Here is a 25,196-nt window from a genome sequence, read left to right on the forward strand (position 1 = left end):
AGAAAATGTTGGCTCTCTGCACCTAGCCCTGAGGTACCTGGAAAGCCAGGTGTCAATATCATAAATCCAAATTAAGTAGGAGGTGCCGATGTGAAGATAATGCTCAGAAGGTGAACTGAATGGTGGGTGGCCAACAGGCTGGAGTACAGGATGCTTTCTTGGTGCAGAAGGTTCAAGCAGAAATCTTCTCACTACTGTTCTCCTGCAGTCAGATTGCAGCCTGAACTGGAATTAGGGGATTGAGCACACAACTTCCCCAAATTAAGATTTCCAAAAAAGCAGTTATTTTGTGGTGCAAATATTGGCCTCCTTGGTTGACAAAGGCCCCTGGATGGCAGCCTGGATGGGCCTGTCCATGAACTGGCTCCTTTATTGCCTCCTCTCTCTTCCTCTGGCCTGAAATACCAGTCTACCCACCACAAGGTGGTGCTCAACATAGTTTCTGGATACCCTTAGGGCTTTACACAAAGGGGTACTCCCAGCATGGGGTGGGGGGAGGGTAGCAAGGTAGGAATGCATGAAACCTGGCTCATAGAACCCATTTTCTGGGTGCACTAGGTCAATTCTGAGCTCAAAGGACTCTTGGGGAATTGTTTGGGAACGTATCTTGTAAAGTGTGGTTCTTCTGGCTTCAATGTTCTCACAACAGTTTTTAGGGGTGAAGTGTTTAGATCTAGAAGGAAGGGGAACCAGAAAGGAGGTCCTAGCAGTATTCTCTGTGCAGTTTGATGTCACAACTTTGACTTAGGGCACTCATTCAAGGCTCTGTGAAGTGGACAGGATAGAGATGAAAAAGTCACCAGCTATGTTCTCTCTCCTTCGTGAATGTACTGTCTAAGTGGGGGTAGACTAGAAGTCCCAGTGACTGTAATAGAAGGCAGAAGAGATTCTGCATAACAATGAAGCCCAAAGTACCATGGGAGATAACTGGGAAAGCATTACTAAAAAGAAAGATTGCACTTGAAAGGCAGCAGAAATGGGTGTGACCATACTTTATATGGGGACACAGCATGAGTTGGTTAATGGCCGTTATGTTTGGGATGTCCTCCCAAGTGGCCCAAGGTGTGTGTGTGAGGGTGGGGTGGGATGTGTATGGAATGTGCAGGCAGGGGGAGGACTGTAGAGGAAGAGCACACTGGAGAGGGGTAAGGACCTGGCCTGATTGCTAAAGGAGCCAGGAAAAGGCTTTGTCTTGGGAGGGCACACACACGCATGCACACACACACACCTTGGCTTTTAGCAAATAGATGTACCCAAACTCACACACGCACTGACTCACATACATAGCCATGCAACCCTCAAACCCTTACAAACCCATGTGCACACACAATCATACACACATACACACAAACACCCTGCCCCCCTTGGAAGGCAGCCTCTTCTTCCCATGCGAGATTTCTTCCTCTTTTTTTATCCATATCCAACCCCCCAGCTCCTCCATATGCTGCTTCTACTGGTTTCATTTTCCTGCCCCTGCTGCTGTGTTTCTTCTCTCTCTATTGTTTCTAAGTTTTCCACTCTGACCGTGCATTGCGATCCTGCCAGAACTCTGAGTTTTCCCTTGGATTTCTTTCTCACTCACTCATCTGCTCACTCATCAATTATGTATTTTACTCAGTGAAAGTTCGGGGTGCAGCTCGGGCTGGGCATGCCAGCCTGGGGGTACCCTGGGCTGGAGCAGAGAGCTTCCCCAGGAGCCAACAGCTGGGTGCACAGATCCGGACCCTACTCTGCAGAGCAGCAGTGGGCGGGGCAGGAGGGGCAGTGGGAGGGGCTTCCCACCAGGCCCCGTCCCTCTAGGCTCCAATCCTCCCCTTCGGCGGGAATATCGCGAGGCCCAAGCACGGTACTGGGTAGGCTCTTTGGACCAATCAGAGCCGCCAGAGATGGGGGGCGGGCCCCACCTTGCCCCGCCCACCCGGCGTCCTGAGAGGACCGTGTGGAAGGCGAACTGCGAAGTCTGCCGCCCGTGTCCGGAGAGCCTTGCGGTGAGCTGTTTCCCAAGTCCCCAGGCAGCTGCCGCCCTTCTTCTCCCAGCCTGGCACTTGCTGGCCATGTGGCCCAGTACCCTGTGTCCCCGGGGTGCCCCGCCCCCCCCCCCAGCGGAGCGGGCCATCCGGGAAACAGTCGGGCCCTCAGGAACCACCTCCTTGGAGTTGGCAGCTGGAGCCCCGCTGCCCCCTCGCCCCTGAAGGGCTTGAACCCTTGGTACCAAAGCCCGTGATTTGCCAGGTACCCCAGGCCATGCAGACAGGCGGTCGTGCCTCTGCCCTGCTCACTAGTAGTGCCTACTTTCGCTTTGCCAGAAGGCCCGCGGGCCAGGCCAGAGAGAACAGCCCGGATTCGGGGGGAGCAGTCCCTGACCCCCTATCCAGGGGCCTCACTGGCCCTACGACCTCAGCAGGTAGGGCGGTAGGATGGTAGGGTGGAAGGAGTAACCCCACGGAAATTTAAGGACAATGTGCTGAGTCGGGAGACAAGGGCCACCGTGAGGCCTTCACCAAACTTCCAGATTTCTCTCCGCTTCGGCTTTACGAAATGGGGGTGAAATATAAAATGTAGGGAGTTTATCAAGGTTATCAGAGATCATGTAGATAGGCTTTTTTTTAGAGAAAACACTAGGCACGTGCTTCGTGACCATTATGAGGGGACGTAATGGAAAGCGTTTCCTTGAGTAAAACTTGCAATTCAGTGAGCATGGGTTCTTTATACAGAGGATATTTTTGTTATAATAACCCCTAATCCAAACCCCTTAGTTTTTTGGTTTTTTTTTTCTAGAAGCAGAGCGAATTTTTTTTCACCAAGGGAGCATATTTTATTAATTTGTATTTTTAGGGGAAAGATAAACATCATGCCTCATGTTATAAATCAGGCACAGTTACTGCCCCTCCCTTTTTAATAAAACATTAGTTTTCTTGATTGTTTTGTGGAGCTTATTTCTATTTTCCTCATATCTTAGTTTTAAAAACACCATGCTTGTGCCAGGATAGGCTTCAGAAACCTTCAGTTGCTGTTTGAAGTATGGCTGTACCCATCCAGTCCCACCATGAGCCACCCAAAGGGGACTGTGAGGGTGAGGGGAGCTATTGTTTTGTGGGTTAGTAAAGCAAATTGGGGGCTGTTGCCAACTTGGTTTGGGCTGGATACTTTCCATGTCACTGGGAAGATAGTACAGAGGTTGGAAACAACACTGAGAAAAGCACTAGCCTCAGAGTTAGGGAATATATATTCTCTATATACTCAGTCCTACTCTGATCCAGGGAATTTAGAGCAAATCACTTGCCATCTTTAGCTCTCACTTTTCTTAACTGAAAATGAAAGGGCCAGACTGGGGCCCTTTCAGTTTGAGAATCATTTTCTGATTCCCAGGGGAATAACCAAGGCACTGTGAAGGTTTCTTCCATACAGACCTTGCCCCCTGACATTCCGTTCCATTCCCATGGCAACAGCTGTGTTTAGACTCCACTTGTCTGTAATTCTTTAGCAGTTGCTGCAGGTAGGAGGTTTCTAGGCTTTGTTGAGGGGCAGAGTGGACTGTGTTGGCTAATTCCTTTCCTTCTCTTACAGCTTCTGCATTTATTCTAAGAGTGCATCCATCTCCATCTCGGCAAGCTCTCAGTGTATGTTGGTAGAACATAGAAGGCAGAACATTTAAGAGGTATGAGGGCTTAAGTTCATAAAAAGCAAACACTGATGTGTAAATGAATCTAGACAGGCACTTTGTCCAAGTTCACATCTCACTTATTATTGGTTCTCATTTGAATTACCACACAACTGCCACAGAGGCTGTTAATAAGAGAGTAGAAAACGTGCTGGCGTGGGAGTGAGCTATGGAACTTGTCCTCGCAAAATAGGTGTGTGATTTCTGGCAAGTCCCTTTTCTTCTCTGGGCGTTTTCCTCACCTATACAAGGAGGAGTTTAGACTACATCAGTGGGTCCTAATCTTCACCACCAAAGACCCTTTTGTTCTTTGCCCTTTCATATTAATAATTTCCTAAGGGGACCATAACAAATTACCACCAAATGGGTGGCTTAAAACAATTTTTTTTTCTCTCCCAGTTCCAAAATTGAGGTGTTGGCAGGATTGGTTCCCTCTGGAGGCACTAAGGGGCAAACTGCCCCATGCCTCTCCCCTGGCTTCTTCTGGTTTCCGGCAAGCCTTGGCATTCCTTGGCTTGTGGCAACATAATGCCAGTCTCTGTCCCCAATGTCAAGTGGCATTTTTACTATGTGTGCTCCGCCTCTTCAGGTGGTGTTCTATGTTCTGTGTTCAAAATTTCCACTACTCATAAGGACATCGGTTGTATTAGACTTGGGGTCCACTCGAGTCCAGTTTGACCGCGTCCTAACATGATTACACCTGCAAAGACCCTGTTTCCAAATATGGTCACATTTTTAGATTCTGGGTAGGCATGGCTTTTGGGGCGGGGGGTGGGGGGAGGATATTATTCAACCCGGTATACCTTTTGTGGATCCAATTCCTTTATTTAGTCAATAAATATTTACTGAGCACCTAGCATATGCTGGGCTTTACCCTAGGCATTGGGGATACTGGAGGGAAGAAAACAGGCCCCTCCCCTTGTGGAGCTTACATTCCAAGTTTTAAAAGCTTCAGTTAACCCAAGTATTCTTTGGTTTATTTTATTTAGTAATAATTTTTGTATTTTCTCATAAGATAACCAGTATTACTTCATTAATGTGATATTAGTGCCAAAAATCAAAGGGGATGTTTTTGGTAGCCTTTGCCACCTAAAACGCAAGTAATTCCACTCAGTTCTCTAGGTTTGTAAAACATTGAGACTTGTTCTCAGAACCCCTAGTTCTACCTTTATGAGTCTTTTGGGGGCTTAAGGACTTAAGTGCAGGGCGATTAGCTAGAGCAAGTGTTGGCAGACTTTTCTTGTAAAGGGACAGGTAGTAAAATATTTTAGGCTTTGGGGATCATCCCTGTCTGTCCCAACTACTCAGTGCTGCCACTGTAGTGCAAAAGCAGCCAAAGACGATACACAAGTGAATGAATGTGGTTCCAATACAATTTATGGACACTGAAATGTGGACCTGTCAAATAATTTTCACGGGTCACAAAAGAGCCTTTCTTCTTTTGACTTTTTTCAACCGGTTAGAACCATAAAAGCATTTCTTGGCTTGTGGGCTATACAAAAACCGGTGCTGGCCTCAGCTTGCCTGCCCCAGAGCTAGATTCCCTCTCGTTCTGCCCTAGTTCTGACATTATGTGGTTCTTATCCCACCACCTCCTTGTACAGATGAGGCCCAGAGAGGGATTATTAAATTTGTATTAAAATCTAGGCTTCCTGCTGCGCATTCCACTGCCCGTTCCACGTTGAGTCAGGACTTCAGATGTGGTCTTTGTATGCATGTAGTGCAGAAAATAGATGTGTGGTCAGAGTCCTTTCCCGAGCGCTGACCATGTAAGGGGCTGTCCTCTTATTAGCAGCTGGTGGCAACCTAATTTGTAAAGCCTGACCCTGGGCTTGCACAGCCTTTCGTTTATCCCTCTCTCGGGAGGCCCATCTGTCCTTACTATTTGAGTCCCTGTTGTCCCATTGGCGGCTTTCTGAGCAGCTGCAAAATATGTTTTTAAGTTTAAGTGGAAGTTGGGGTCACCGGCATCGGGCCTGGGACGGTCACTGTCAGGACGGGCTCTTTCAGTCCTGACATTTCTCTAGGTTTGGCGGACCAGGGTGAGTGTGGAAACTAACTCCTCCCAGCTTCCCGCGGCGGACACTCATTCATGAGGCGTGCGCTCAGGGGCCGCTGGAATAATGTGCATTTCTTTTCTGTGTTGTTATTGTCGTCGGGAACCGCTTAGTTGCCTAGCACCGGAGCCCCCTGTGTGGCTGTCCTTCCTCGGGGTTCAGCTTGACCTGGTTGCTCCACCTGCCACAGCTCGCTCGCAGGGGGCGGGGACGACCACCCTGCCGGCCCCAGAGGACCATGCTGCGCGGCAAGTCCCGGCTCAACGTGAAGTTGCTGGGCTACTCGCCCGGCTTTCTCCTCCAGCACAGGAGCACACCCTTCGCCCGCCCGCCTCGGAGCCGCGGCGGGTAAGTCAAGGGACCGCCCGCTCGCGTCACCGCGCCGCGCCTGCGCGCTGCGTCCTGGCGCCGGCGCCCGCGGGACACTTCCGGCCCCGCAACTGGGACCCGCCGCCGCCGCCGAGCCCCAGCTGCGGGCGCGGCCACGCCATGGAGCGTTTTGATAAGACGGCGCTGAACGCGCTGCAGCCGCTCGAGTTCAGGTAGTCCGGAGCGGGCCGGGCGCCGGGCAGGAGGGCGGGGCCCGGAGAGCGGCCGGCCTCGGGTGGGCATGGGACCTGCACCCTGACACCGGGCAGCGGGCGGGGGAGGGGGTAGCAGGTGGAGCTTTGTGGCGGCTGCGCACAAGGCCCTTGTCCTTCGGGGAGCGAGGGATTCGGGGTCATGGGAGGTGGTGGTGCATAGGTCAGCGGGTCTCCAGCTCATACTTCTGGCCTAGCACTTGCCCTCCCTGCGTCTCCAGTGCTGCCTCAGTGTCCGAGCTCTCCCTGCTGCCCCAGGTGTGACCACTTCCCTCGGGGAGTCCTTAGGCTCAGGGCTGGTGGTTGAGAGAAGGAATCTGATGAGCAACCACGTTGTTCTAGCAGGCTGCCTTGTGACACCTCCGTGTGGAACTGGGAGCGAGGGAGTTGGCTGCTATTTATTGACGATTTCTGCCTGCCAGTTTTAATGTAGGACTTTACATACATCGCCTCGGTTAAACAGCCGCTCAGTTTCCCGATTTTAAAGGCGATGAAGTTCGGACTGAGGATAAGTAACTTGCCCAAGACCACAAAGTTAGGCCACAGAGTTGCTAAGTGGTGAAGCTGGCGTTTGACCAGGCCCGCCGACTCCAGAGTCCAGGATCTTTGAACTCCAGTGGTCTTTTCCACTCTCCCACAATGTCAGTGTGGATGTTTTTTATCACTAACCCATATTTTCATTAAGTAGCCATAGAATACGGTAGCCCTCCTAGACTGATTCATTGATTCCTAAGGGTATTTGCAGTGGAAGAGAGAATTCTTGTAGTCAGTCTTGCTTGCCACAAAAGGGAATGTGCTAAACTCTCTCTCCTCACCGTTTGCTGCAGAAATTTGTACGAACAGGTAAACTCTAGGCCTCATCCTAATTTTTTTCCCTTTGGGTGAGGCCAGCTCTAATTCTGGCCTTTCCCAAGCTTCATTTCTAACAAGTCTCAGGAACACCAAATCAGAGACACGGAGGGAATCAATTGTATAACATCAGTTGCTTTGTTTGGGAATTAACCGCCAGTCCTACCTAAGCTAGTTTGTCCAGGAAAGCCGCTGGGTGCACTGGGCTGGGGCTGGAAGCCAGTGAGAAAATGTCTTATAAATGCTGAAGGAGGTTTGCTACTTTTCAAAAGTTTATACACTTTGCTTTGACTTTATACTTAATCCCACATTTATGAGGTTACAACCCCGAGAAATAAGAGTTTTTGAAACTTATGGGAAACAGAAAAGTGAAAGGGAATTGAACATAGACTATACATTGATTCTATGCTGCATTGTGGAGGGGGTATAGAAGTTAACATGCATAAATGGTTATGCTTGTGTGGTGGGATTGTACGGGACTTTACTTTTTTAAAAAAATTACGATGTATTTAATCATCTTTTCAGTAATAACTTTTTTAAAAAGCTAGGCCAGATAATAGATATTCAAGAGAGATAATCTTAAAAAAAAACCCAAGATAACCAGTTAACCCTCTCTTTCTCTAGATTCCCTAAATTTTGTCCCTTTACCAAGTTAGATAACCTGAAAGTCACATACTTGAAACACCTTTAAGAAGCACTGAAGGTCGTGTGCTTTGTTGGAGTCCATTATAGAAGTGGCCATATATTGACTGTTCTTGTATCTTTTGTGGAAGTGCTACTGTAGACACTCATCACTCGTTTTTCTTTATGCAGATTTACACAAAAAATGTTTATAAAAGTGTAGTAAAATAGGAAGCAGCATATTCTGAAAGTAAGATAGCTTATGTTTATTAGGTAATGAGGATTGTATAACTCAGTGATTACCAAAGTGGGCTACTTAAAAGATGGGCCACTGAAGTGCTGAAAGAAAATATTAGAACTTCTGTTTAAACTTAGTAACCTCATCCTTTTTAATATCGATTTTTGTGTATATTTTATGTTATTACATTATAAAGAGTTTTTCAGTAGTATACTATAAATAATTTGTTAAAAATTCAGTATGCCTATATTGGGGTATATGGATTGCACTGTCAAGAAAGTGTGGAGACCATTGATAGAAACTTGAGATATTCCCTTCTTTTCTGGGCTGCCAGAAACCTCCCAGCTAATTGTATACCCAGTTACAGTAACTCCTTAGCCTGGCTTTTTTCTAGGGGTACAGAGAAATGTGCAGGACCATCTAGCAAGCAAGCTGTCACATTAAGTGCTGTGATAACAGATATTATAATAGTAAGTGCATTTGGGTCCCAGAGCAGAGAAGGCATTCCAGCTCTAGCTGGCCTGTTGAGGAAAGGCCCAAGGAAAAGAGGTTATTTTTCTGAGCATTGAAGGCTGGGCTGCCTCCTTCCTAAGGATATGAATAAAAACTGGTACCTCCAGCCCAGAAAAGAAAATAAGTTCAAGTGTTGACTGTGAGCATAAAGTTAGAAGTGTGGCAAGTTAATCTGAGGCTGGGTTAATTTTGTTTTTGCATGGACAGGCACCAGAAATTGAACCCAGGTCTCTGGCATGACAGGTGACAAGTCTGCCTGCTGAGCCACTGTGCCCTGCCCAATTTTTTTTTTTTAAGAAGGACCTTAAACTAAATGATTTAAGCAATAGTGCTTACTGCTTTTAAAATGTAGGTGGCAAACCACATTATGTCCAGGATTGCTGGCAGCGTACTACAGCTTCGCCTTCAGAAGTGTTGCTTTTTCATAGCAGTGCATAAAACAAATGCCAACATATATTGAAGAAGCAGTAAAACAACACCAAGGATGATTTTGAAAAAGGGGAAAGATAACTTTATTTTTGTATATTATCTGTGGAGTCCTTTTCATGTGCACACATTTTTAACATAATTGGAATAGTTTTCTGTAAAGGGCCAAATATTAAATATTTTAGGCTTTGCAGACCATGTGATCTGGCCTGACTACTCAACTCGGCCTTTGTAACTCAAAAGCAGCCATACAACAATACATAAAAGAATGGGTATGGCTGTGTTCCAATAAGTTTTATCTACAGAAACAGGCAGTGGGCCACAAACCTTAGACTCCTGCCATATATTTTTCGCATGATTATTTTCTGAATAATCATCATAATTAGTTTTAACATCTCTATATGGTAGTGCACAAAATTCGTGAAGTCATTTTCCTGTTATTGAACATTCTTATATTACCCATTTTGCTGCTTTGTATGTGCTATTATATTGATCTTAATGTTGCTAATATTTTAAGTAGCAGTTTTAAAAATATATTTTTATTGAGAAATCTTCACACATACACAGTCCATCCATAGTATACGGTCCTTGGCTCACAATAGCTTCACATAGTTGTGTATTCATTACCATGATCATTTTTTAGAACATTTGCATCACTCCAGAAAAAGAAAAAAATACATACACCATAGCCCTTACCTCTCGCTCTCATTGACCGATAGTATTTCAATCTACCCAATTTATTTTACTCCTTATCCCCCTATTATTTCTTTATTTTTGTCCTTTTTTTTTTACTCTTCTGTCCATACCATGGATAAGAGGAGCATCGGAGACAGGTTTGCACAATCACATGGTCACGTTGTAAAAGCTACCTAGTTGTACAATTAATTGTCTGTAAGAATCAAGGTTTAAGTAGCAATTTATCAGACTTTTTTTTAGGTGATTTAAAAAGTTTTATTCCATTGTTGAGAATAATTTCGTTGTATTCAGAAACAAAGCTTTTTCCATGGCATAGTCTCTTGATCTTTTTTCTTTTTGTATGCTTTATGGTGGGGGTCACATTTCATCCTTTTTGCATACGAGTATCCTGTTATTGCAGAACCATTTGTTGAATTTTTGTTTGTTTGTTTTTTCTTTCTTCGTTTGCTTGTGTGTTTGTTTTTGGAAGTGCATGGGCCGGGAATCCAACCCAGGTCTCCCTCATGGCAGGTGAGAATTCTACCACTGAACTACCTTTGCATGCCTCCATTGGCATAGTCCCTTAATTTTAAAATAGTCTGTGAACAGATAAAATTCATTGAATAGAAAAGGCTTTTACACCACATTTTAAAGCATCCATTTTGTTTCATGAAGGCCACCTCAATTGTGCTGTCACTTTTTACTGATCAAGAAATTTGAGTAAGTTTATTTTGGCTGCATCCAAGATTGTTCTAGATTCTCATGTGTTTGTTGTGTATCCATCTGACCTTTTTGGCTGGATACTCTGCGAACGTTCAGTAGTTATTTTCTGGGTATCCTCTGCCTCCCTGCTTTGATCGTCAATCCTGTAATTATAATTTGTCCATTCGTATAGCACTTTGGAGATTATGATCCCTTTTCACACTTACTCTCTCTTACTGGACCTAATGATAGACAGCTGGGGGTGGGGGTTAGGGGGAGTTGATCCCCAAGTTCCAGCTGAAGACACTTGGACTTTCTGCAGCTGGGGTTTTTCCAGATCTGAGGCCTGGCTCTGCTTCCAAGGCAGGGCTGTGTTTCAGTTTCTTGTCTGTGGGTATAAGTAGGATTATGGACACAAGAATGCTTAGAAATGACTTTGCAGGGTGCTGATTTTCTTTTTGTTTACTTGATTCCAGAACTGAAAGTTCATTAGCATCCACCCTGAAGACGCTGCTGTTCTTCACTGCTTTAATGATCACTGTTCCTATTGGGTTATATTTCACCACCAAATCTTACGTGTTTGAAGGTAATTCTAGACTTACAAGTTATTTTTTTCCTCACTATATATATTTTTTCTCACTATATTTTGCTTAAGATGCTGTGCTTTTATGATCTCTTTAAATCTGTAAACTGGGTATTCTTAGTTTTGTTTCTTCTGGCTCTTTTGCTTTTCAAAAATCATATTGTTTATACTGAATCTGATTTCCTGAAATGGACTTTTTCATCACTCCCATTTATTTCAGCTTAACATCTTATTTCCTTAGGGTTTTCTGTGAAGTAGCTTGCAACTGCGTTCTTTTGTTATCCCTTTGAGAGCAGGGGTTGACTGGTAAGGGAGGAGGGATTTGGGGAATGTACCTTTAGTGGCAGACATTGGAAGGAAAAGAAAACGAAGTCCTCTTTGTGATGTTGAACTCCTCATATGAAGTTGTAATTACGTGGAAGCCAGTACTCACATCTTTGAGTGGATACGTAATTTACCACAGCTCACCAGTATTACTTTTTAAATTGTCTGGGTAAATAAATAGATTGCTAAGAAAAGCTCGTATGCTTTGATTTTTATATTTTAGTAAATTTTGGAATAAAATGGAAACTGTTTTTTTCTCTTGCTAGGCGCCTTGGGGATGTCCAATCGGGACAGCTATTTTTATGCAGCTATCGTTGCGGTGGTTGCCGTGCATGTGGTGCTGGCACTCTTTGTGTATGTGGCCTGGAATGAAGGCTCCCGACAGTGGCGGGAAGGCAAACAGGATTAAAGTGAATATCACCTTTTGATAATATTAAATTGCTTTAGTTTTAAATGGTAAATGCTTCCAGGGGCACTGATGATTCGAATAAAATTGAAGGAACGTATTGAAATCAGTCTTAAGGAGTCATGTTTGACTAGTATAAATGTTGATCCTTCTAATACAGTGGTTTGTCTGGTCTGTTTTAACTGTAAGAGTCTTATTTGCAAATGAGAATTTGGAAAAGTTCAATCAGTTACCGACAAGTCTGTGAAATTAGTTATGCGAAATTCTGGGAAGAATTTGACTATATCTTTACACCAAAAAGTGTTCTATAGCATTTTGTCTTACAGTTGGTTTTGAGTGATACTCCTCTAGAGGTACACAGTGAAGATCTACACAGTGAAGGAAGTCCAGCTTTGTTTTATGCCAGAACACGTTCCCTAACTATCAGGAAAACACCAAGTCACGAGATTTTTGGATTTTATTTCTCATAGAAAATTGTTGACATTGTAGACACTGGGGTTAATCTGAATGTCACCAAGAAGTTTCGCATGGAATGTGATTCCCTAATCAATAGGAGTCTTTCATTACATTCTTTTATGGGAAAGCTAGGCTAAATCATCTATGTTCATGGAAGAGAGCTTGGTTTCCTTAAAGATATAGAGAGCAAAGCCAGGTGTTCACCACCAGGCAGTCAGCCTGCTCCCCGAACGCCCCACGCACGGAAGCTTTGTGCTTTTCAGAGCAACTTGTTAACGATATGCTTTGCTCTGTCGTTCGTCAATGACATTATGCTTTAGTAACAAGGTCTGCATAAACTCCATTTAAAAATCTATTTTTTTCCTGCTGTTTTTTTTCACTGTAATATATGTGATAGGAATTTACATTTAAATGTGAGTTCATTTTTGCATAGTGAGGGAGTGTAAACAGTTCCCCAAATAGATTACTTCATCACTTGGGGTTTCTGGTGTGGTAGTTTTATTAATCAGAGCTAAATTTTATCCCAGATATATATATATAATTAGATAATCCTTGAGGTCCTTTCCAATGAGGGGGGAAAAAAAACCCTGTGATTTTATTTTCAAATCCTTAGTTCTTTTCCTTCCAGCCATTTGTTCCTATGGTGTGCAATCTAAAAACAAACCCCCAAACTGTTTACTTTCTTTTGTTGTTGCTTGTATTCTCTGAAAAAATTGGAAAACTACATATTAAAATATGGAGACAATTAAAGTTTCCCATAATTTTGCTACCTAGAGGAAGATAACCTTCTACTTCGGTTTACATCCCATGTGCAGTTTCAAAAGTCATTTCTTAATGTTGTTCATTACACACTAACACTTTGGTTTAAGTTCAAATTCTGCCACTTTACCTGACAGCTATTTGCAATTTTCAGACGAATGATTACTTTGGCATTTTCGTAAGAAGCACATTTTACCTTTAGTCTTTTGACTAGACATCTCATTATTCAAACTTCGTATTATTCATAATTTTACTACAGTGGCCCTTGCCTAAGTTTGCCCTACCCATTTATTTGTTCATCCTTATCATTTTTAAGATTGCAGAACTGGACTAATGGAAGGAAAAAAAAATGGTTAGGCATAAAAATCAAGTAGGCATTTGAGTTTGTTTCATTGATGAGAAAAATAAAAATGAGTATGATTATTGTAGGACTGTTTTTATTCTTGTTTATTGTTAAATGTTAACTACAACTTAAATGTTTCCTTTAAGCAGTTATTCTACATGTAAAGTGTTTTTTAAAAAGACTTCAATTTTAATATAATGATGTTTGAATCTGGGTATTGTGTAGTAGATTTCTAGTTGCTCCTACCTTTAGATACCCTGTTGTACCTAATATTGTTGTCCATTTAATTTTTTTTTTGTGTAATACCAAGGTTTTTCATGTATATTTGGCATGCTATATTCTGTTTGTAAAATGTTAATGTCCAGTGTTGGATTATTTTGTTTGGTTTCAGACATTTGCTGAATAATGCTATGGGAATTTTTCTGCAAGCATTTAAACCAGGGATACATGCAAAAGCAGTTATTTCCAGATATGAGGGTAGATATTTAGAACTATTACAAATTGGCTTGTTTTCAAACCAGTTAGTTCGCTGCTATTCTTAGCTATATTAAATAACGTATGGGATTTGACAAATAGATTTATTTTTCAAGGTGTTTCACTGGTTTCTTCTTGCATGATGTATATATATTCATGATGTATAGAAAGAAAAGCTACAATTTGAGCCCTTATACATGTTTTAACTAAGGAATATATTCAATACTATTTTCCAACTGATTGTAAGGGATAACCTTAATTAGGAAATGCAACTTGAAGTATCAGTACATGCTACTAATTTAACAATATTTACTATAACACACCACTTTCCTCACTTCCTATTTTGCCCCCCAAAATGCAAGCCTTTTTCCCTATTATGCTGAAAAACAGAAAAACTCTGCTGTCGAAGGTATCTGTGATGTCATTATCTTTTCAAATGGATATTATTTTTATGTAATAGTAGAATCCCGTTTTGAATTCCTTCTGATGCAGTCTAAACCTCCTATTAATACCCATTGTCATGCCTCATGGGACCGTAATAGAAATACATAGTAATAATTAGAATAGAATGTTTTCATCATAAAAATCTCATTCGCCTTGCCAAAAGGAACAACTAATTGACTTCTTTGGCATTTATTTCCCAGTTTCATATAAATTTGACATGCAGCTAGATTACCCAAGGAGACCAGTAAAAACAGTTAAACAAATAAGGCATACCCAAAGAAAGATTAAAATGAAGCTACGCAAGAAACAAAGGATTTAAATTGTTTTAAATTTATCTGCTGTGTACTGTCTACAGACAGGTTTATGTCAGTTGTTTTATTTGTGCTCAGGTGAAGTTGTAGACTGTCGCCAGGCTCATGTTGTAAATGCTTTAACTATAACACAGAGTTAGTCACTGGTCTTAGTCCAGCAGCAGACTTCTCTGCTGTCAAGTCCTCTATCTATTCCACAAGAGTAGTACAACTTTATTCAGACTTGACTCTTAAGTTTAAGAAGCACTTATTAATAAATCGTCAAAATTTATTTTTCCTTTTTGCAGGGGCAAAGGATCACCTTAAGAGATAAATTGTTTTCACAGAATTTGGGAATCTGATGATAAATATTACATGTAATCTGTGACTAGCTTAGTCTTTATATAGTCATTAAAATGGTCCAGAATTCTTTTACTTAACATTGCTTCTGGCCATCTTTCCCTTGCTGTTTTGATGCTGTGTGTACTTGAAAGTAGTATCTGCATTCCTTTTGAGATGTTTTATAAGTCATTTTTGTTGGTTATACCGACTAGTCTTCCTTTTTCCCGAGTTAGTTCAGTGAAATCTCACTGAACAGTAATAATAGCAATAGCTAACAACATCTGCACAGCACCTTACAGTTTGCAAAGAACGTTCACACATTCTCCTTTGAGTTTTTGCTTAGTGAACCTGTTAAGAGATGTCTCTTGACATCAATGCTAAAAGTGTTAGAAACTTTAAATCACTAGAGTCATTGACTATGCTGTAGTACTGAATAGCACCCTGACTAGGGGGAGGATTTAGATGTGCTACGTTTAAAGCCGTGTGTAATGATCAAAAAGGGGGGCTTGAGTTCTTTGGCCACTCGAATCAGATTCACCTTTGTAAAGGATGCTTTTCTAACCATTATCTGAATGGATTTTGTATTCGTTAAACTCTAGTCTGTAATTTGTATAAATTTACCATCTGTTGTCATTAAAAAAGTGTTCATAATGCTACTTCAGTGTGTCCTGATTAAACTGATAGTAAGTTTCTTTTATTTCTCATTTGTTTGCTTGCCTCTCTGTTTATACCATGTAGAATACAGAGCCGCCAAGAGTAAACTTTTATGCAGTAACCATAGACTGGTTATACTCCATCTGGGATCAGCTTGTCAGAATTAGTGTCTGAGTGGTGAATTGCATGTAGAGTTTGAAAATAAAACAGCTCCTTGCCCCATGTTTTTTTTTCTTTTTAATTTCCAAGTACATTTTAACAAGTGCTTATACATCAGATTTTGAAGTTTGGCATGGGTTACAGTTCAATGATTTTTCATTTTTTTCTTCTAGCCACTTGAAGACACTGGAGACCAAAAGAAATATCAGTATATTGATTCAGCAGTCATATTCATTTGTTAAATCCTATCTTCTCTATTATACTCTTCTCTTTTTTTTCTTTTTGTGGAAAATAACGTATATACAAAAAAGCCATAAATTGCAACAATTAGTTGTAGAACAGATTTCAGAGTTTGGTATGGGTTACAATTCTACAATTTTAGGTTTTTATTTCTAGCTGTTCTAAGGTACTGGAGACTAAAAGAAATATCAATATATTGATTCAGCACTCATACTCATTTGTTAAACCTACCTTCTCTGTATCACTGCACAATCATCTTTGATCTTTCTCTCACTCTTTAGGAGTATTTTGGCTATGCCCATTCTAACTTTTTCATGTTGAAAGGGGCTGTTGACAATATAGGAAAGGGGGATGGAACTAGTTGATGTTCTGGAAAGGCTGGCCCCTCTGCATTTCAGGATTTATCTGGTCCAGGGACCCATCTGGAGGTTGTAGGTTTTTGGAAAGTTACTCTAGTGCATGGAACCTTTGTAGAATCTTATATAATGCCCTAGGTATTCTTTAGGATTGGCAGGAATGGTTTTGGTTGGGGTTTGGCAAGTTATGATAGAAGCAATGTCTAACTGAAGCCTGTGACTTTTTTTTTTTACTTTTTTAATTGTATAATATAGCATACATACAAAGCAAAGAAAGGAAAGAGCAATAGTTTTCAAAGCACTCTTCAACCTGTAGTTATAGGACAGATCCCAGAGTTTGTCATGGGCTACCATACCATCATCTCAGAGTTTTACTTCTAGCTGCTATAGAACATTGGAGGCTAAAAGAAATACTTTTTTTTTTGTTAGCACAGTCAACTTTTTTTGTGTGTGTGAAAACATATATTCAAAACAATACATTTCAAAGCATAGTGCAGCAATTAGTTGTAGGACAGATTTCAGAATTTGGTATGGGTTACAATTCCACGATTTTAGGTTTTTACTTCTAGCTGCTCTAAGATACTGGAGACAAAGAAATACCAATATGATTCAGCAGTCATACTCGTTTGTTAAACCCTATCTTCTCTTAATAACTCCACCATCACCTTTGATCTTTCTCCCACTCTTTAGGGGTATTTGAGCTATGCCCATTCTAACTTTCGTGTTGGAAGGGGCTGTCGCTAATACGGGATGGGGGATGAAACTAGCTGATGTTCTGGAGAGGCTGGCCCCTCTGCATTTCAGGACTTCTGGTCCAGGGACCCATCTCGATGCTGTAGGTTTTGGAAAATTACCCTAGTGTGTGGAATCTTTATAGAATCTTATATATTGCTCTAGGTGTTCTTTGGGATTGGCTGGAATGGTTTTGATTTGGGTTTGGCAAGTTATCATAGGTAGTACTGCTTAACTGAAGCATGCATAAGAGTGACCTCCAGAGTAGTCTTTCGACTCCGTTTGAACTCTCTCAGCCACTGATACTTTATTAGTTACCCTTCTTTTCCCCCTTTTGGTCAGGATGGCATTGTTGATCTCACGGTGCCAGGGCTAGGCTCATTCTTAGGCGTCATCTCCCATTTCACTTCTTGATGTCATGTCCCATGTGCAACTACATGGGTTGAAGCCCATGACTTTTTTTTTTTTGAAGGTGCATGGTCAGGAAGACTTTTTAAAAAGCCTATTTAGTGGGGAATGAGCTTCAGATACCATAAAAGGAGTGAGAGAGGTAGACAAATACTTGTGGCTAATCACTGAAGGATGGGGATGGACAATTCCAGGTGATATCCAGCATTGTCCCTTCATGACCAAGGTGCTGCGCCCTTTCACCTGTGATTTCACTCCAGCTCCTTTCTTCTTAGTAAATACTATCCACTCCCCAAAAAGATTGTAGCATCTTGGTATAAAAATAAATGGATACAGATTATAAAATATAATATGTCCAGGGACCCAGGGACAGTTAATGACGTTGAAGAAACCGCAGAGCAGTGATTCTAAAAGTTGGCTGAAATCATCTTGCAGGGTCTACTAAAAGTACAGATTGCCCGAACCTAACCCAAGCCTATGGAATTAGAATCTGGGAGTGGGGTCTAGAAATAAGTGTTTGTAATAGGCAGTGATTTGATATGTAGCCAGATTTGAGAACTGCTGATAGAGACTTAAATTTTGCCTCTACCATGTGTCTTTAAAGTTAGACTGGAAGATGCTATTTGTTTGAAGCCTGAAAACAGAACTGGTTTCCCAGGCACTGCTGCTCTATTAGTGTGACTCTCCTGGAGTATTGCGAAAACCTGCAACTGGTCTCTGCTGCTCTTCTGGTTCCTGTATAATCATTTCACCATGAAGCACTTAGAAATTTTCTTTAAAAATATTAGATGAGACATGTTGTTCCTTAGCTCAAGATCTTCCAGTAGCTCTCCATCTCACTCAGAGTAAGGTCCAGACTTCAGGTGGCCTGCAAGTTAGGTCGCTTGCTTTTATTTCATTCTTCCTTGCCTTGCTCAACATTCACCAGTCTGCTGGACTTTTCTCCAGAGCTTCCAGGCTCGCTCCCACCTCACAGCCTTTGCATTAACTTTTGCCTCTGTGTGGTCCCCTTTCCCTCTCAGATCTTCCCATGTCTGGCTCTTTCTCACCCTTCAGATCTCAGTTCAGATAAGGCTCCCCTACCCAGCTAATTTACAGTAAAAAGTCCCCCATCACGATCAGAACATAATGCTAGACGAATTCCTTGTTTATTTGTTTATTAGCTATTTCCTACCACTAAATAGTAAGCGCTTGGAGGATAGGCACTTTGTCTTACTCACCTTACTAGCTTTTGTTTTAGAAAGGATGTTCTTGTCCGATTGCAAGTAACTGAAAATGCACTTCACATTGGCCAGAGGTGGGGGCACAGTTTAAATAGGGTTCCTATTCCATTTCTCAGCAATTCTCTTTGCATATCCTTCCCAGCCTGTCGGCAATGTCCTTAGGCTTCCCTCTCTCATGATGGCAAACTGGCTGCAGCCATTCGCTGGAATACCACAGACAGTTGTCCAACCACTGAACAAAATCTCTGGGCTCTTCTCTGGACTCACGTCGTGCACCTGTCTGTGAAGCAATCGCTTTGAGCAGGCAATGCCAAGCTTTAGTGGGTTTATGCCTGGATGGGTGCCCAGCCCCAACCACTTTGGGATTGTACTGATTAATTTTAACCAATGATTGTCCACCTTTGAGGGAGCGATTTGATGCCAGTGAGGTCCCCAGTAATGTTCACTGTGGAGTTCAACAGATATTTGTTCAATTAATAAGTCGGTATACAAAATATACATATATGTGTAGATGTGGATGTAGAAATGGATGTAGCTGTGGCTCTGGATGGAAATGGAGAAATGGATGTGGATGCAGATATGGATATGCTAGATATAGATATGAATGGAGGGATCAGATGCAGGGAATCTCACAGCATCAAATCTGCAGAGGGATGGGCCCTGTACCATATTTTGTCAGTCTGGCATCAGGAAGAAGGGAACAGTTGGAGGGTCTTCAGGTTCTTGCTCCCATCTCAGGACTCAGCATTCTGCTCTGAAACCCTAAAATACACCCCATTTCTCAACAAAACCTACCCCTGACTGCCACACCTATGGTTCTTTGGAAACACAGGTATATGTGGGAGGTGTGCTTTATGTCTACACCCAAAGAAACCAGCAGTGCAGGTGGATGTGCTCTTCATGGCTACAGTGCCCAGGGTTATCCCATTTAGGGAGGTTTCCTAAAATACTGCAATTACTCGGAGGAGTCCCACAGCCAGTAATGGCAAGGGGCTGCCCAGGGCTGTGAAGAGCCTCCAGTGCTCTCTTCCTTTGGTCTGCTGCTGGGAAACTGCATCATCACCAACATTAGCAAGTTTTAGCTCTGACCTATTCACATGAGTAGAAACAACCTGTTTTTCTCAACTATGAATAGATTTCAGACATATATTTTAAAGAAAAATGTATGTCACATAGCACACTTTGTTGCTGTAAAATTATTCACAAGAGGAAGTGAAAATGTTTGGTCTGTGAGCAGTGAAGTCTGTTCACATTTGTAGATCCCATTTCTTTCCTAAGATTTGGATGTATGGCAAATAGGGAGTGTCATGGCTTTTTTCCTAGTATTTCTGCTGCTTCTAGTTAGAGTCACAGTCCTCATCCTAATTTTTCCTCGCCCTCCACCTTGGGCCAACTAGAATTAAGATTAAAAGTTGAATGAGAGTGGTTCAGTGGTTAGAATGCCCACCTTCCATGCGGGAGACCCGGGTTCAATTCCCGGACCATGCACCCCCCCCCCAAAAAAAAAAAGTTAAGTGAGAAATGAATAGAAATCTTGATAAAATGGAAGAAGGAAACGAAGCTAAACCAGTTCTTTCAATTGACTTAGCAAAAGGGTCTGGTGGGGGTTGCCCCTGTGGTGGTCAGAATCTTAAAATGCCCCCAGGATTCCTGCCCCGTGGTGTGCATGCTATGCTTGAGTATGACCAGAACCTGTGAACATAATGAGATAGTCACTCCCTTGGTTAGGTACATTATATATAAGTAGGTAAAATAATAACCCACAAAGATATCCATGCCCTATTCCATGGAATGTATGAATATGTTAACATTACATGGCAAAGGGAATTAAGGTAGCAGATGGAATTAAGCTTGCTAATCTGCTGATCTTGAATGGGGATATTATCCTGGATTGTCTGGGTGGGCCCAGGATATCACAAGGGTCTTGCAGTAGGCTGAAAAATGGCCCAAAGATATATTTCATGTCCTAATCCCTGAAATCTGTGAATATCACCTTAGATGGCAGGAGGTGTGATTGAGTTAAGGATTTTGAGAGGAGAGATTTATCCTGGATTATCTGGGTGGACACTGAATGCAATCTCCTGTATCTTTACAAGAGAGAGGCAGAGGGAAGTTTTGAGACAGACCCACATAGAGAAGGTGGTATGACCATTGGGACAGAGATTGAAGTGATGCAGTCACAAATCAAGGAATGCCTGGGGCCACCAGAAGCTGGAAGAGGCAAGGAATAGATTCTCCCCTGGAGCTCCAGAGGGAGTGTAACCCTGTTGACATCTCTATTTAGAATTTATGGCTTCCAGAACTGTGAGGGAATAAATTACCGATGTTTAAGCCACCCATTTTATGGTATTTGTTATGGCAGCCCTAGGAAACTGATCCTGGCCTCCACCCCTAATTTCTGCTGGTCTTTAAATCCCATGTCGGTTTTACTCACCACTCTGTATACCCAGCAGCTGGCACAGAGTAGGTGCCCAGTTACTGTGCTAAGGGGATGAATGTCCCTTCATAATAGGTTCTGTTTTAGAATGCTTTCTCTTTGATTTTATATTAGGGTAAGCTCTGTGTCTCCTTGAGTCCCCCAAGGCAGCTGGGGGAGGGGGGTGCAGGTACAGACCTGCCAAGGGCTCACCCCATGCTAGTGGCAGGGTGATCTCCAGACTAGATCCCATCTCTGCCCTCAACACAGTGTTCTCTACAGAATACACAGTCCTTATGTTTGATATCCTTGTAAGTTCTTCATTATCTCAGAAGAAGATGTAATTTCATTTAGAAGATACACGTTCTTTCTGTTAATACAGTTGTTTCTCAAAGTTTAATTTTGTAGCTGTGTCACAATAACCAAACATGATTTTTATGTTATTATCTGTTTAATTTAGCTTTTACTATTACTACTACTACTGAGTCTCCTCCTTATAACCTTCAGTTAACAGGGTTGCAGGACTCACACTTCCCAATCTCAAATTATATTACAAAGTGACAATAATCAAAACAGTATGAGAATTCTCACCTGCCATGCTGGAGACCCGGGTTCATTTCCCAGAGCCTGCCCATGTCAAAAACAATTGAACAACAACAACAACAAAAAAAAACAGTATGGTAGTGGCACAAAAACAGGCAAATAGATCAGTGGAACAGAATTGAAATTTCAAAAATTGATCCATACATCTATGGCCAATTGATTTTTGAAAAGGGTGCTAAGTACCTGCTGTCCTAGTTTGCTAGCTGCTTGAATGCAATATACCAAAAACAGAATGGCTTTTAAAAGGATAATTTATTAAGTTGCAAGTTTACAGTCTGAGCCTGTGAAAATGTCCAAATTAAAGCAAGGCTATAGAATGTCCAATCTCAGGCATCCAGAGAAAGATACCTTGGTTCAAAAAGGCCAATGACGTTCAGGGTTTCTCTCTCAACTGGAAAGGCACATGGTGACCGTGGCAATGTCTGCTAGCTCTCTCTCCAAGCTTGTTTCATGACGCTTCCCCAGGGGTATTTTCCTTCTTCATCTCCAAAGGTGTCTGGCTGCATGGGCTCTCGTGGTTTGCATGGCGTTCATGTGGCTCTGCTGCTTTTTCGAAAAAAAGTTTCCTCTATTAAAGGATTCCAGTAAACTAATCAAGGCTGATGTGGAGATGATCTAATTAACTTTCCAGCTTGCAGGGCTGAATAGGGATTAAAAGAAACAGCTGCCTCCACGAGATGGATCAGGATTAAACATGGCTTTTCTAGGGTACATAATCCTTTCAAACTGGCACACCTGCCAAGGGCCTAAATATAAGACTTAAAACTGTAAAGCTCTTAGAAGATAACATAGGGGAATATCTTCATGACCTGGGATTTGGCAATGGATTCTTAGCTATGATATCAAAAGTTTGAGTGACAAAAGAAACAATAGATAAATTTGATTTCATCAGAATTAAAAGCTTTTGTGCTTTGAAGGAAATTATCAAGCAAACTGAAAAGACAACCTACAGAGATGGATATAGATTGGATGAGGGTTTAATGTCCAGAAAATTTAAAGAACTGCTACAACTCAACAACACAAAGACAAAAAAATAAGATTTTAAATGGGCAAAAGATTGAATAGACATTTCTCAGAAAAAAGATATGCAAATGGCAATAAACACATGAAAAGATGCTCAATGTCATTAGCCATTAGGGAAATGCAAATTAAAACCACAGGGAGATAACACTTCACGCCCACATGAGGGCTATTATTTAAAAAACAAAATAACAAGTATCATAGAGGATGCAGAGGAATGGGAACTCTAGTGCCTTGTTTATGGGAATATAAAATGGTGTAGCCCTTTATGGCTATGCCTTAAAAAGTTAAATATAGAATTACCATTTTGGTAAGCCCACTTCTAGGTATATACCCTAAGAATGTGAAAACAGGATTGCAAACAAATCCTGTACACCAATGTGTGTAGCAGCATTATTCTCAATAGCCAAGAGCTGGAAACAACCCAAATGTCCATCAACAAATGAATGAATAAACAAAATGTGATACGTATAAGAAATGGAATAGAAAAAATGAAGTTATGAGGTATGCTGCAACATGGAGGAAACTTGGAAATATTATGCTCAGTGAAACAAGCACGATATACAAGGTCAAATTTGTATGATATCACTTATAAAGAGACTACTAGAAATGGCAAATTTGCAGAGAGAGAGCACGGATTAGAGATTACTTGGGGATGAGAAAAAGGAGGAAAGGGGGAGTGTTTTTCTATAAAACTCTTTAAAAAATTAAAAACTAAAACTAAACATATGCCTCAAGAATGCACAATACTTGAGAAGTGTGTTGGTGGAGGGACTGAAAACCTGGCTCTGAGCACATCTTGCCTGAGCACAACTGTGTTTTTGGGAAAGTCACTTCCGATACTGGGTCTCATTTTCTTGTATAAAATAAGAGGAGTGGCTAGGGTGATAACTAAAGTTCTTCTTCTTTTTTAAACCAAAGTTCTTGTAGCTCTGGCTTTCTGTTTTTTAAGTAAGCTAGTAGAATGGTCAGATTTAATATACTGATATCTGAGCCTTTTGCTTGTCTTATGGCAAATTTGATATTATCTTGAAAATTTTCCATTTTTCTTTTCCATACTGAAATGAAGAGCTTTGAATGGGGCTAAAACCTAGCAACCAGTTAGCCTGGAATATCTCACTGACTGTATTGTCTGTAGAGTGTATTAGGGGAGAATATATAGAGGAAAAAATGGTAACCACGCTTCAGCATTCATTTCATTTGGTGACTCACCCACTCTGTCATCCGAAGATGGCATTGATCTAAATTGTGACCTTTTCTTCTCTCTCATATCATTAGAATAATGCCAGTAAAAGGGCAGTGACTCACCACTGGAGCAGATTCTCCTTGAGAAAATTAACAGCATTGTTATGGAAATCTTGGTCAAAGGGTCTTTTATTAAGTTCACCTGGTGAGTGAGTAGCATCCTTTGCCCATCTCATTAAGTACCTCTTCTATAATATGTCCTGTGGCTTCAATCTAGCCTGGCCATATAATTTTGTTGATTCTCATCCATTCTAGCAGTACCTCAGGGTTTGAATACACAAAGTAATTTTCCACCCAGTCACTTGTTAATCATCATTGCCTCAGTATTTTGAAGGGGGAATGAACTGTTTTGCATTCTGGAACCGTTTTTATGTGTATTTTATGGATGCAAATCCCCCTGGGGACGTATATTAATTGTATGTCTGCACTTATAGAAGTGGATACTCTGAGTGATAGGAGTGTTGAAATGAGGACTGCATGGGGAAGAAATTTAGGTCTTAAGGCCTAGTAATTAGACACAGTTTGTTTACTATTTTGTCAAAACTCTGGACTTATTAAATTATATGTCAATGCACTCTTTAATAAGAATGATAATTGTTGTTTGTGTTTATTTTAGTCATCGCTTATCTAGCCTCCCACATCGTACAAGGCACTGGGTGTAACTGCTTAGATTCCTTTTGTAAGGTACTAACATACAATTATGTGTACTTGAAAACTTGGTAAATACCTCACACAGCTGGAAGCAACCATCTGGAAATCATCTATTCTCTCTTCCTTGTACAGATGAAGCCCAGAGAGGGGAAGTCATGGAAAAGTGGGAACCACAACTCAGTTCTCCAATTCCTAGGGCAGCCCTCTCTTGACATCTCAGTAGCCCTGGGCAATCCAGTGTTCCTGGGGATAATGTTGAGTGTACAAGAGAATGTTTGTTAAATGATATTCTGTTTTACCTGCTTAAGAAATTTACAGTATATTTAGAAGCATCCTATCCCAAATGGTTCAAGTGTATAAGCTCTGGGGTTTAAGGGAGTAAATTAAGATATTTTAAAAATTCCTTTATATGGCACCTCTTGGTCTCCAAATACTGTCAGGTGAACCAGGTACTTTTAGATTTATGTTGTGCTTATAAATCAGGAAGATTAATTTCCACAAATGACATGAGAAATTCAGTGTCATAGCTTCATGGAATGCCACATATGAACTTTTGCTTTGGCGTGAAGGACTTAGTCTTTTCTCCAAAATCAGCAGACATAAAATCACTAATGTGTAATTATTGGAACCGACCCTTCTGGTGACTAAGAAGTCAATTTTAACCTTTTAGTGGCAACTCTGACTCTTAGATCCCTGGGCTAGGCTACTGGCTATTCCTCTTTGTAAATCTATTTCCTAATAGATA

At 41.6% G+C, this 25,196-nt stretch overlaps 1 protein-coding gene across 4 annotated transcripts; it reads left to right on the plus strand.

The window, feature by feature from the left end:
- Positions 1 to 1,881: 1,881 nt before the first annotated feature.
- VMA21 (vacuolar ATPase assembly factor VMA21) lies at positions 1,882 to 15,400 on the plus strand. Of its 4 annotated transcripts, none has more exons than XM_077146231.1 (5): positions 1,882 to 1,988; positions 3,568 to 3,658; positions 5,832 to 6,066; positions 10,800 to 10,909; positions 11,497 to 15,400. In XM_077146231.1, exons 3-5 carry the CDS (start codon positions 5,957 to 5,959, stop codon positions 11,637 to 11,639), a joined length of 363 nt encoding a protein of 120 aa, XP_077002346.1. In that variant the 5' UTR covers positions 1,882 to 1,988; positions 3,568 to 3,658; positions 5,832 to 5,956; the 3' UTR covers positions 11,640 to 15,400. The 4 variants fall into 4 exon arrangements, with proteins under 4 accessions (XP_077002346.1, XP_077002348.1, XP_077002347.1 ...); XM_077146233.1 differs by having other exon boundaries at positions 5,909 to 6,066; XM_077146232.1 differs by lacking the exon at positions 1,882 to 1,988 and adding an exon at positions 3,473 to 3,496.
- Positions 15,401 to 25,196: the final 9,796 nt, after the last annotated feature.

The sequence above is a fragment of the Tamandua tetradactyla genome, chromosome X (genome assembly GCF_023851605.1).
Source record: "Tamandua tetradactyla isolate mTamTet1 chromosome X, mTamTet1.pri, whole genome shotgun sequence".
Classification (NCBI taxonomy): Eukaryota; Metazoa; Chordata; class Mammalia; order Pilosa; family Myrmecophagidae; genus Tamandua; species Tamandua tetradactyla.

Coding starts and splice junctions, on each gene's coding strand:
- VMA21 (XM_077146231.1), top strand. CDS start 5,957: ATGCTGCGCGGCAAGTCCCGGCTCAACGTGAAGTTGCTGGGCTACTCG. Junction 6,067..10,799: donor CCGCCTCGGAGCCGCGGCGG/GTAAGTCAAGGG, acceptor ACTTGATTCCAG/AACTGAAAGTTCATTAGCAT. Junction 10,910..11,496: donor CAAATCTTACGTGTTTGAAG/GTAATTCTAGAC, acceptor TTCTCTTGCTAG/GCGCCTTGGGGATGTCCAAT.